The sequence below is a fragment of the Moschus berezovskii genome, chromosome 7 (assembly GCF_049115385.1).
Source record: "Moschus berezovskii isolate FMDL1 chromosome 7, NW_MosBer_1.0, whole genome shotgun sequence".
NCBI classification, from domain to species: Eukaryota; Metazoa; Chordata; class Mammalia; order Artiodactyla; family Moschidae; genus Moschus; species Moschus berezovskii.
Genome location: NC_142466.1, coordinates 45828038 through 45841235, shown reverse-complemented (window position 1 = coordinate 45841235; position 13198 = coordinate 45828038). Strand labels below are relative to the sequence as shown.

The 13198-nt window shown below is 39.1% G+C and overlaps 1 protein-coding gene across 4 annotated transcripts in view; it reads right to left on the bottom strand.

The window, feature by feature from the left end:
- Nucleotides 1-13198, bottom strand: part of ERMP1 (endoplasmic reticulum metallopeptidase 1) — a 72160-nt gene that overhangs the window by 15053 nt on the left and 43909 nt on the right. For all 4 annotated transcript variants that reach the window (XR_008686241.2, XM_055428266.2, XM_055428268.2 and 1 more), the window contains exon 14: nt 116-279. Coding sequence is in view for 3 of the 4 variants with exons in the window: in XM_055428266.2 (XP_055284241.2) it covers nt 116-279 (164 nt within the window). In the remaining variant the exon portion in view is untranslated. The remainder of the gene's footprint in view (nt 1-115; nt 280-13198) is intronic.

Here is a 13198-nt window from a genome sequence, read left to right as displayed (position 1 = left end):
GCAGGAGAAAGTTAATTAGTTCTCAGGAGGCAGAATACTGACTGATCCTAAGGGTCTTGCCAAATACCACCTGGGAACCTGATCAGTGATACCAGCAATGCTGGGAGCTTCCCACCTGTACTTCTATCCAGAAGTGCCATGCGGAGGCCTGGAGTCCATGGGAATAAAAGACAAAGTAGTCCCCTCCTTTACTTGTGACTGGGGTGCCGTTGCCAAGAGACCACTGAGAAAGCGTAGCCCCTTTGTGGGTTCGAACATAGAATGACATATGGCTTGGTCCTGTAGGATAAAAGGAAGAACAGTTAAAACCACCTTCTAAAAAAGCAGCAAGAAAAGCAACCCTAACCAGACTACGAAGTTCATGCTTCACTAGCAATAAAGACACTCAGTACAAACCTAGTGGAGGGTTTTCGGTCTGGACGTTCATTATGAATCAACAAAGGTAAGCAGTGAGGTGCACAGTTCATAATAAGAAACTTGTGTTTACATCTTGGCCCAGGCATTTAAACATACAAGAACCTACCTACCACTCAGAAGCCCATCTTCAGAAATCTAGAGAATAACTGCAAAAACTACGGCAAAAGAGCACTGAAGATTTTAGTGTATCCACATACATTGTATTAAGACAAATATTAATGTAAAGGTGGAAGACTAATGTGCAAACGCTGCCTGTGACAAACCCAGAGGGAAAGGGGAAAGCAGATAAAACTATTTTGTTGGCTCTGCTCTTTAAAAATGTTTCTGGCACTTAAGATTTTTGTTTCGATCGCCTATTTAACTTTTTAATTTTTTGTGGTATTCTTATCAGCTTATACATCATAGAAAAAGGAACACAAATACAACAAGTAAAACACAAGTAATTATAAATACTATGAGACAGTTGCGACTGCAAGTATTGGTCATAAAAATAAACGTGAATAGACACAACCCAGCTACTAAAAGAAAAATGTAGCTTACAAAACTAGACCTAACCACATACTGTATCCCAAGATATTCAGAAAGGGTAAAAATAAAGAACAAAGGTTATTTCAGGCAAGTGGATAGAGTCTTGATAAGGAAATATTACAGATGAAATCAATGAAATAGACAATAGAACAAACAGACCTAACAATAAAATATCTATTTTTTTAAACTTAACAAGACAGTCACTCCATAACCTGACTGGAAAAGAGGCAGGGGAAAAGAGCAGAGCAAACACTAGTATACACAAAGCTAAATAAGAACTGATTCAAACGGCTGATTCATGTCAATGTATACAAACCACTACTATATTGTAAAGTAATTAGCCTTCAATTAAAATAAAATTTTTTAAAACCTACCAATAATAGAATTTAAAATGACACAACCAACAACAGTAAAAGATAAGAATAAACAGAAGAAATTTTTTTAAAATGACTACATAATCACTATTATCTCCATAAGTTTGAAAACCTGAATGAAATGGGTACACTGCTAGGAAAATACAGGTTATCAAAATTGAACACAGAGATAATAAAGCTAAAACAGGCCAATCTCTCTAGAAAAAGAAACCACCCTAAAAAAAAAGCACCAGGCCCAAGAGGTCTCCAGAGGAATTCCAGCCAAATTTTCAACAGAACAGTTCTAATGCCCCATAGACGGCTACAAGACATGAAAACTAAGGCTAGCATTTAAATAAAAACCAATTATTGGCATGAACAAGAAAACCAGTTGGTACAAAATGAATTTATTCCCAATTAAAATGTTAAAGCCTAGAAAAGGGAAGTATTCACCGTAAGAGGTGTCAGCTAGGGCCCTTACCTCTCACAAGTGCTTCATCCCACTGCTTAACAACCAAATCTTACTATTTCACTACTACCATCTTGTGTCCTCCAGCTTCCCTTATCTACTAGATTTTCAAGTCCCTTCTGTGTTAAAACGGAATGAACTATGCCTTCACACAATAAATGCAGTTACTTTTCACAATTGATATGATGGCCACTGGTCACCAAAAAATACAAAACCCAAACAGACTACTTGCAGAAGAGAAAGTTCAGAAGGAAGTGGACATAGCTGAGGGATGTAGAGTCAAAAAATTTGACAAGAGCACCAAAGTGACTCAGTAAGCAGAGTCTTCAACAGATGGTGCTGGAACTGAATATCTGTAAGGGAAAAGGACCTTGACCTCTGCCTCAAGCCATACACAAAAATTAGTTCAAGGGGGATCCTAAGCCTAAACATAAAAATTTAAAGCTGTAAAGTTTCTAGAAGAAAACAAAGTCTTCATAATGTCTGGGTAGACAAGCTCTTTTGGAAGGCACATAAAGCATTAAACCTAAAAGAAAAGATTTAAGTCTCATCAGAAGACATCATTAAGAAAATGTATGGGCAAGAAAATCTGGTAACACTGTATCTAATAAAAGATTTTATCTAGAATATATAAACTCCTCTAAAGAGGAGAGTGAAAAGGTTGGCTTGAAGCTCAACATTCAGAAAACAAAGATCATGGCATCTGGTCCCATCACTTCATGGGAAATAGATGGAAAAACAGTGGAAACAGTGTCAGACTTTATTTTTTTGGGCTCCAAAATCACTGCAGACGCTGATTGCAGCCATGAAATTAAAAGACGCTTGCTCCTTGGAAGGAAAGTTATGACCAACCTTGACAGTATATTAAAAAGCAGAGACATTACTTTGCCAACCAAGGTCCGTCTAGTCAAGGCAATGGTTTTTCCCGTGGTCATGTATGGATGTGAGAGTTGGACTGTGAAGAAAGCTGATCGCCGAAGAATCGATGCTTTTGAACGGTGGTGTTGGAGAAGACTCTTGAGAGTCCCTTATACTGCAAGGAGATCCAACCAGTCCATTCTAGAGGAGATCAATCCTGGATGTTCATTGGAGGGACTGATGCTAAAGCTGAAGCTGCAATACTTTGGCCACCTCATGCGACGAGTTGACTCACTGGAAAAGACTCTGATGCTGGGAAAGGTTGGGGGCGGGAGGAGAAGGGGACGACGGAGAATGAGATGGCTGGATGGCATCACCGACTCTGTGGACGTGAGTTTGAGTGTACTCCGGGAGTTGGTGATGGACAGGGAGGCCTGGCGTGCTGTGATTCATGGGGTCGCGGAGAGTCAGACACGACTGAGCAACTGAACTGAACTGAACTGAAGACAATAAGCCCAGTTTTTAAAAGGGAAAAAGACATGAGGAAACAAACCATATGAATGGCCAATAAGCACTTAGAAAAGTGTTCCACATCTTAAATTATAAGAGGAATGCAAGAGATACTACCACTCAACACCCATAAGGAATGATAAAATGAAAAAACAAAGAACCAGCAAATTTAGGAAGAACGTAAAGCAACTGAATTCTTGTATACTGGTGGGAGAGAAAATTGGAAACAAAATTTTTAGAAAGTTTAACATAAGTCTATCCTATGAACCAAACAATTGCACTACTAGATATTTATCTACAAGAGGTGGAAAACATATTCCCAAAAAGCTTTTCATAAGAATGTTTACAACAGCTTTATCCACATTAGCCCCAAACTGGAAAAAGCCCAGGTATCCATCAATAGGAGAGTGATGAGCAACGAGACAGTCTGGCTGCTGACTCATGTCTCTTAATGCAGAAATCAGAAAGGTGTTGCTCAGGTTCAGGGGGACTAGAGTGTAAGGGAACTTTATGCGGTGATGGAAATTTCTGTGTTTTGATAGGGGTTATGTATGATTTTATCAAAAACTAATGGAACTGTTTAAGATCTGGACATGTCAATGTATGTAAATTAGGCCTTATATATAGAAATGTATGTTTGAAGATACTTTTGACCCAAAGTCCTAGACAACTTTCTGTCAGCCTTTTTTAAACTCCATAATTAACGTACAGAGTGAACAGTAGCAGAAACTTTTAAAAGTGAACTTCCTGTATTAGGGTTTTCTAACAGGATATGTAGAAAAAGTGAATTATTTTACAGAACTGGCTCATGTGATTGTACAGGATGGCAAATCCAAACTCTGCAGGAGGCGCAGGCAGGCTGGAGACTCAGGGAAGAATTAGAATCCCCAGGACGTGCTGGCAAAACTCCCCCTCCTTGAAAGAGGCAAGTCTTTTTTTTTTTTTAAGGCTGTCAGCTGATTGTTGAACAAAGTCCACCATGGTTATGGAGAACAACCTGCTTTACTCAAAATTTACTGATTTAAATTAAATGTCAATCCTATCCAAAAAATACCTTCACTAGAAATATCTAACATGGTTTTTTTTTTCCCTTGGATCTGAATACCATCTCTAAAAAAAAATTGCCAAACGTAACTCAACACAACTGAGTGCCCATTAGGTGCCAGTAATATTTATTGTGTGCCCATTAGGTGCCAGTAATATTTACTGGGCACAGAGACTAGAAAGAAAAATAAAAACACATCCATATCTGCCTCCCTTGAATGCTAGTGGAAAATTAGACATGAACTAAATAACCATGATACAAGGAGATCAGTGCTACAATTGAGATAAGTACAAAAGGCACAAGATAGATAGCAGTTGCTCAGTCCTTTAGAGACAATGAAAGAATACTGACATTTTGCCAAGAGAAGAAACAGTGCCAGAGAGAGAGACAATAGCAAGAAACATCACTCTCACCAAGAGGGAATGTGTGACGATGGAAATGAGCACTTGGATGCAGCTAAGGAGTGCATAAGGAAGTGCTGAAAAAACTGAAATAGGCACATAAGCCAGATTATCGAAGACCAAACATGCTCTCCCAAAGAATTTGGGTGCATTCCGCAGCAGCAGGAAATCATAGAAAAGCTCTTTTAAGTAGGGAAGTGACATGATCAAATATACTTTTGCAAAATAATATTAGAGAGAAGACTTAAAAGCCAGACCACCATTTGAGAAGCTCAAGGACCTGACTGCTAGTTCTAAACATGATAAATATACCAAGAAAGGTAAACAAAGTTAAACTGTCTACTAATGCCAGGCCAAATGCTCTTATGATCTACCTGACAACAAATATCTGACAATGAAAGGTTTTTAATAAGGCTCCTTAAAAATTATTTGCTTCAATTACTTTTAGAAACATTGTAAGCACTCAAGTTGCTGATCAAAAATAAGTCTGAGGAGAAAAAAAAAAACCCACATATAACATTAAAAAGCCTTAAGAAGTGAAAGAGAAAGAAAAGTCGCTGACTTATTCACTGTTTCAGAGGTCAACTTGACAGAATTCCAGGGAGGGAAAAACTGTTATAAAATGTTTGTACTACCCATGAAGCAGTATAGTGTTACTTGCAAGTTAACTTACTGAAAACTTGAAACCACTGAAAATAATGTTTAACAAGTATAATTAAAATGCTAATATATCATTAATGCAAAATTTAGGCTTAAAGTACGAAAACCACCAGGTCATTCAGGTATGACCTGAATCAAATCACTTATGATGATACAGTGGAAGTGACAAATACATCAATGGGATTAGATCCGGTAGAGAGTGTACCTGAAGAACTATGAGTGGAAATTAGTAACACAGGGGGCAGTGAGCAAAACCATCCCCAAGAAAAATCCAAGAAGGCAAAGTGGTTGTCTGAGAAGGCTTTACAGATAGCTGAGGAGAGAAGAGAAATGAAAGGCAAGGCAGAAAGGGAAAGATTCATCCAACTGAATGCAGAGTTCCAGAGAATAGCAAGGAGAGATAAGAAGGCCTTCTAAAATGAACAATGCAAAGAAACAGACGAAAACAATAGAAAGGGAAAGATCAGAGCTCTCTTCAAGAAAATTAGAGATATCATGGGAACACTTCAGACAAAGATGGGCACAATAAAGGACAGAAATGGTAAGGACCTAACAGACACAGAAGAGATTAAGAAAACATGGCAAGAGTACACAGATGAACTGTACAAAAAAGGTTTTAATGACCCAGATAACCACGATGGTGTGGTCACTCACCTAGAACCAGACATCCTAGAGTGGGCCTTAGCATTACTATAAACAAAGAATTGCAGCTGGGCTATTTAAAACCCTAAAAGATGATGCTGTTAAAATGCTGTACTCAATATGTCAGCAAATTTGTAAAACTCCCTGGTGGCTCGGACGGTAAAAAATCTGCCTGCAATGTAGGAAACCTGGGTTCAATTCCCAGGTCAGGAAGATCCCCCTGGAGAAGGGCATGGCTACCCACTCCAGTATTCTTGCCTGGAGAATTCCATTGACAGAGGAGCCTGGCAGACTACAGTCTATGGGGTTGCAAAGAGTTGGACATGACTGAGTGACACTTTCAGCAGCGGCCACAGGACTGGAAAAGGTCAGTTTTCATTCCAGTCCTAAAGAAAAAAATGCCAAAGAATGTTTAAATTATCACACAGTTTTGTACATTTCTCAGTAGCTAGGTCATGCTCAAAATCTTTCAAGCAAGCTTCAGCAGTATGTGAACTGGGAACTTCCAGATGTACAAGCTGGGTTTAGAAAAGACAGAGGAACCAGAGATCAAACTGCCAACATTCATTGGATCATGGAGAAAGCAAGGGATTTCCAGAAAAATTTCTGCTTCATTGACTACACTAAAACCTTTGACTGTGTGGATCACAACAAACTGTGGAATCTTCTTAAAAAGATGGGAATACCAGACCACCTTAGAACCAATGGTTAGAACTGAACATGGAACAACTGGCTGGTTCAAAATTGGGAAAGGAGTACAACATGGCTGTATATTGTCGTCCTGCTTATTTAACTTATATGCAGAGTATATCATGTGAAATGCCAGGGTAGATGAATCACAAGGTGGAGTCAAGATTGCTGGGAGTTACATTAACAACCTCAGGTACATAGTTAATAGTCTAATGGCAGAAAGTAAAAAGGAACTAAAAAGCCTCTTGAGGAAGGTAAAAGACGAGTGAAAAAGCTGGCTTAAAACTCAACATTCAAAAAACTAAGATCATGACATCTGGTCCCATCACTTCATGGCAAAGAGAAGGGGAAAAAAGGTTGAAACAGTGACAGAGATTATTTTCTTGGGCTCCAAAATCACTGTGGACGGTGACTGCAGCCATGAAACTAAATGATGCTTGCTCATAGGAAGGAAAGCTATGACAAACCTAGACAGTGTATTGAAAAACAAAGACATCACTTTGCTGACAAAAGTTCGTATAGTCAAAGCTAAGGTTTTTCCAGTAGCATATATGGATGTGAAAACTGGACCATAAAGAAGGCTGAATGCTGAAGAATTGCTTCTTTTGAATTGTGCTGGATAAGACTCTTGAGAGTCCCTTGGACAGTAAGGAGATCAAACCAGGCAATCCTAAAGGAAATCAACCGTGACTATTCATTGGAAGGACTGATGCTGAAGCTCTAACACTTTGGCCACCTGTTGTGAAGAGCCGACTCATAGGCAGAGACCCTGATGCTGGGAAAGACTGAAGGCAAAAGAGAAGGGGGCAAAGGATTAGAAGGTTAGATGGCATCACCAAGGCAATGAACATGAATTTAAGCAGACTTGGAAACAGCTGAAAATCACCACCATCAAAAACACTCATAGTACTTCAACATCAGAATACACCTTCAAGCTCACATGAAACATTCACCGAGAGACCATATCCTGCACCGTAAAACACACTTCAATAAATTTAGAATAGAAATACAAAGTATGCTCTTAGACCCCAGTGAAATTATGCTAGAAGCCAATACTGAAAAACAAATGGTAAAAAAGTAAAGTGACCCAGAATTTTAATTTACAAGATGCACCAAAATAGTGCTTCGCTCGCTCGCTCACTCAGTCGTGTCTGACTCTTTGCGACCCCATGAATCACAGCACGCCAGGCCTCCCTGTCCATCACCAACTCCCGGAGTTCACTCAAACTCATGTCCATCGAGTTGGTGATGCCATCCAGCCATCTCATCCTCTGTCATCCCCTTCTCCTCCTGTCCCCAACCCTTCCCAGCATCAGTCTTTTCCAGTGAGTCAACTCTCTGCATGAGGTGGCTGAAGTATTGGAGTTTCAGCTTTAGCGTCAGTCCTTCCAATGAATACCCAGGACTGATCTTTAGAATGGACTAGGTGGATCTCCTTGCAGTCCAAGGGACTCTCAAGAGTGTTCTCCAACACCACACTTCAAAAGCATCAATTCTTTGGTGTTCAGCTTTCTTCACAGTCCAACTCTCACATCCATACATGATCACGGGAAAAACCACAGCCCTGACTAGACGGAACTTGGTTGGCAAAGTAATGTCTCTGCTTTTTAATATGCTATCTAGGTTGGTCATAACTTTCCTTCCAAGGAGTAAGCATCTTTTAATTTTCTGGCTGCAGTCAGCATCCGCAGTGATTTTGGAGCCCCAAAAAATAAAGTCTGCCACTGTTTCCACTGTTTCCCCATCTATTTCCCATGAAGTGATGGGACCAGATGCTATGATCTTAGTTTTCTGAATGTTGAGCTTTAAGCCAATTTTTTCACTCTCCTCTTTCACTTTCAAGAGACTTTTTAGTTCCTCTTCGCTTTCTGCCATAAGGGTGGTGTCATCTGCATATCTGAGGTTATTGATATTTCTCCTGGCAATCTTGATTCCAGCTTGTGCTTCTTCCAGCCCAGCATTCCTCATGATGTACTCTGCATATAAATTAAATAAGCACGGTGACAATATACAGCCTTGACGTACTCCTTTTCCTATTTGGAACCAGTCTGTTGTTCCATGTGCAGTTCTAACTGTTGCTTCCTGACCTGCATACAGGTTTCTCTAGAGGCAGGTCAGGTGGTCTGGTGTTCCCATCTCGCTTAGTGGGAAAAATGCAGCATTGAAAGCATAAATTAGAAAAGGTGATCCAAAATCAGTACTATTAAGCTCCCACTTTAATAAACTGGATTTAATTTACTCTTCTTTTTCTAAACTAAGTAAAAAAATTAAGTAATTAAAAACAGCAGAAATTCATAAAATTATAATAGGAAGTCAAGATCGGTTCTTTGACAAGATCAGTAAAACCAATAAGGCTCTAGCCAGGGTAAGAAAAAAAGAGAAGACACAGATTACTAATCTCAGAAATCAGATAGGTGACAACACTACAGGAAGAGCCCATGGACAGTAAAAGAATAATGAAAGAATATTAGGAACACTGTAGGCACCAAAATTTGATAACCCAAATGAAATAGACCAATTCCTTCAAAGACACCATCTGCCAATACACACACAAGAAAAAACCGAGGATCTGAAAGTCTTTTCTTAAACAAAATTGAATGATTAACGACCTTCCAGAACAGAAAGAACCAGGCCCAGATGAGTTCACTAGTGAACTCTACCAAATATTTCAGGAAGAAATTATACAAATTCTATACCATTTCTTCCAGAAGACAGGAGAAGAAGGAATAATTTCTAATTAATTTTGAGGCCAGCATCACCCTCATACCAAAACCACACAAAGACATTACAGGAAAACTTAAAGATTAGTATTCCTTCATAAACACAGATGTAAAAATCCTCAACATAATATTAGAAAATCAAATCCAACAACATATAAGAATTATACACTACAACCAAGTGGAATTCATTCCAGGTGTACAAGATTGGTTCAACATTTAAAAATCAAGTAATGTAATCGATCATATAAATAGGCTAAAAGAAAAACCACAAAATCGTATCAAAAGACAGAAAAATAGTTGATAAAATCCAACATTCATTTACAATAGAAACTAGCAGCAAACTAAAAACAGGAACTTCCTCAACCTGATAAAGAATATCCACAGAAAATAGCATACTCAGCTGGTAAGAAAGCTTTCTCATTAAGATCAGGAACAAGGCAAGGATGACCGCCTCTTACCACTCAGTTTCTAAATCAAACTAGGAAGTCCTAGCTAATGCCATGAGATAAGAAAAGGAAATAAAAACTAAAAAGACTGGAAAGAAAGAAACAAAACTGCCTTTGTAAATGACATGATCATCTATGTAGAAAATCCAAAAGAATCAACCAAAGAAATCCTGGAACTAACAATTATAGCCTTCCTCAGTGATCAATGCAAAGAAATAGAGGAAAACAACAGAATAGGAAAAACAAGAGACCTCTTCAAGAAAATTAGAGATTCCAAGGGAACATTTCATGCAAAGATGGGCTCGATAAAGGACAGAAATGGTATGGACCTAACAGAAGTAGAAGATATTAAGAAGAGGTGGCAGGAATACACAGAAGAACTGTACAAAAAAGATCTTCACGACCAAGACAGTCACGATAACGTGATCACTGACCTAGAGCCAGACATCTTGGAATGTGAAGTCAAGTGGGCCTTAGAAAGCATCACTACTAACAAAGCTAGTGGAGGTGATGGAATTCCAGTTGAGCTATTTCAAGTCTTGAAAGATGATGCTGTGAAAGTGCTGCACTCAATATGCCAGCAGATTTGGAAAACTCAGCAGTGGCCACAGGACTGGAAGAGGTCAGTCTTCATTCCAATCCCAAAGAAAGGCAATGCCAAAGATTGCTCAAACTACCGCACAATTGCACTCATCTCACACGCTAGTAAAGTCATGCTCAAAATTCTCCAAGCCAGGCTTCAGCAATATGTGAACCGTGAACTCCCAGATGTTCAAACAGGTTTTAGAAAAGGCAGAGGCACCAGAGATCAAATTGCCAACATCCGCTGGATCATGGAGAAAGCAAGAGAGTTTCAGAAAAACATCTATTTCTGCTTCATTGACTATGCCAAAGCCTTTGACTGTGTGGATCACAATAAACTGTGGAACATTCTGAAAGAGATGGGAAATCCCAGACCACCTGACCTGCCTCTTGAGAAACCTGTATGCAGGTCAGGAAGCAACAGTTAGAACTGGACATGGAACAACAGACTGGTTCCAAATAGGAAAAGGTGTACGTCAAGGTTGTATATTGTCACCTTGCTTATTTAATTTATATGCAGAGTACATCATGAGGAACGCTGGGCTGGAAGAAGCACAAGCTGGAATCAAGATTGCTGGGAGAAATATCAATAACCTCAGATATGCAGATGACACCACCCTTATGGCAGAAAGTGAAGAGGAACTCAAAAGCCTCTTGATGAAAGTGAAAGAGGAGAGTGAAAAGGTTGGCTTGAAGCTCAACATTCAGAAAACAAAGATCATGGCATCTGGTCCCATCACTTCATGGGAAATAGATGGAAAAACAGTGGAAACAGTGTCAGACTTTATTTTTTTGGGCTCCAAAATCACTACAGATGCTGATTGCAGCCATGAAATTAAAAGACGCTTGCTCCTTGGAAGGAAAGTTATGACCAACCTTGATAGTATATTAAAAAGCAGAGACATTACTTTGCCAACCAAGGTCCGTCTAGTCAAGGCAATGGTTTTTCCCGTGGTCATGTATGGATGTGAGAGTTGGACTGTGAAGAAGGCTGATGGCCGAAGAATCGATGCTTTTGAACTGTGGTGTTGGAGAAGACTCTTGAGAGTTCCTTATACTGCAAGGAGATCCAACCAGTCCATTCTAAAGGAGATCAATCCTGGGTGTTCATTGGAGGGACTGATGCTAAAGCTGAAACTGCAATACTTTGGCCACCTCATGCGACGAGTTGACTCACTGGAAAAGACTCTGATGCTGGGAAAGGTTGGGGGCGGGAGGAGAAGGGGAAGACCGAGAATGAGATGGCTGGATGGCATCACCGACTCTGTGGGCATGAGTTTGAGTGTACTCCGGGGGTTGGTGATGGACAGGGAGGCCTGGCGTGCTGTGATTCATGGGGTCGCGGAGAGTCAGACACGACTGAGTGACTGAACTGAACAATTATAGCAAGGTTACAGGATACAAGGTTAATATACAGAAGTCAGTTGCTTTCCTATATACCAGGTGTAAATCTCACAAGATATGTACAAAATCTATATGAGCAAAAGTGTGAAATTACAAAAATAAGGTATAAATAAATGGAGAGATTCCATGTCATGGATCGGAAGAGTCAATAATGATGTCATTTTCTTGAACTTGATTCATAGGTTCAATGCTATTCCAATCGAAATCACAAAAAGCTATTTTGTGGGTATTGCCAAATTGATATATGGAAAGATAAAAGACAGGCAATAAGCAATATACTGAAGAAAAGTAAAGTCGAGACACTGACATTACCCAACTTCAAGAAATACTATAAAGCTACAGAAATAAGACAGCGCAGTAATGGAAAAAGAATAGAGAAACAGATGAGTAGAACAAAATAGAGCCCAAAATAGTCCCACACAAATAGAGTCAACTGATCTTTGACAAGGAAAGGCAACTCAGTGGAGACAGGAGTCTTCAACAAATGGTACAAATGCAAAAAAATGGATCTAGACACAGACCGTATACCTTTCACAAAAATTAGTTCCAAACGTATCACAGACGTAAGTGTAAAAAGCAGAATTTTAAAAACTTATGGAAAGTAACATCAGAGAAAATTTAGAGACCCTGGGTTTGGCAGTGAATTTTAGATACAACACCAAAAGTGCATTCCATCAAAAGTAAGTTGGACTTCAATAATTTAAAACACTTATGCTCTATGAAAAATCCTTGTTAAGATATGAAAATACAAAGTGGGAGAAAATATTTGCAAAACACATGATAAAGGACTTATACCCATATATAAAGAACTCTTAAATCTCAACAATAAATTAATGGACAAAAGATTAGAATAGACACCTCACCAAAGAAGTTATACACATGGCAATTAAGTATGAAAAGATGCTAACAACATACCTCATTAGGGAATGACAGAACAGTGACGAGATACCACTACACATCTATAAGAATGGCTAAAATCCAAAACTCTAACAGCACCAGTGCTGGTGAGAATGGAGAGCAACAGGAACTCCCATTCATTGCTGGTAGGGATTCATACTTTGGAAAACACTTCGGCAGCTTCTTACAAAGGTAAATATAGGCTTATTGTACAGACCAGCAATTGCACTCCTAGATATTTATCCAAATGAGTTGAAAACTTATTCTACACAAAAATCTGCACACAAATGTTTATAGCAGCTTTATTCAGAACTGCCTAAAACTGGAAACAACCAAGATACTCTTCAACAGATCAGATAAACTGTGGTACATTCACAGCAATAAAAAGAAATAAGCTAGCAAGCCATTAAAAGACATAAAAGCACCTTAAATGCAAATCACTAAATAAAAGAAGCCGATCTGGAAAGAGTACCAAGTAAAATTCCAAGCTATATGATATTCTGGAAAAGGCAAAACAATGGATTTGTTAAAAGGTCAGTGGTTGCCAAAGGGAGTGAGCAGAGAGGATCACCAAGG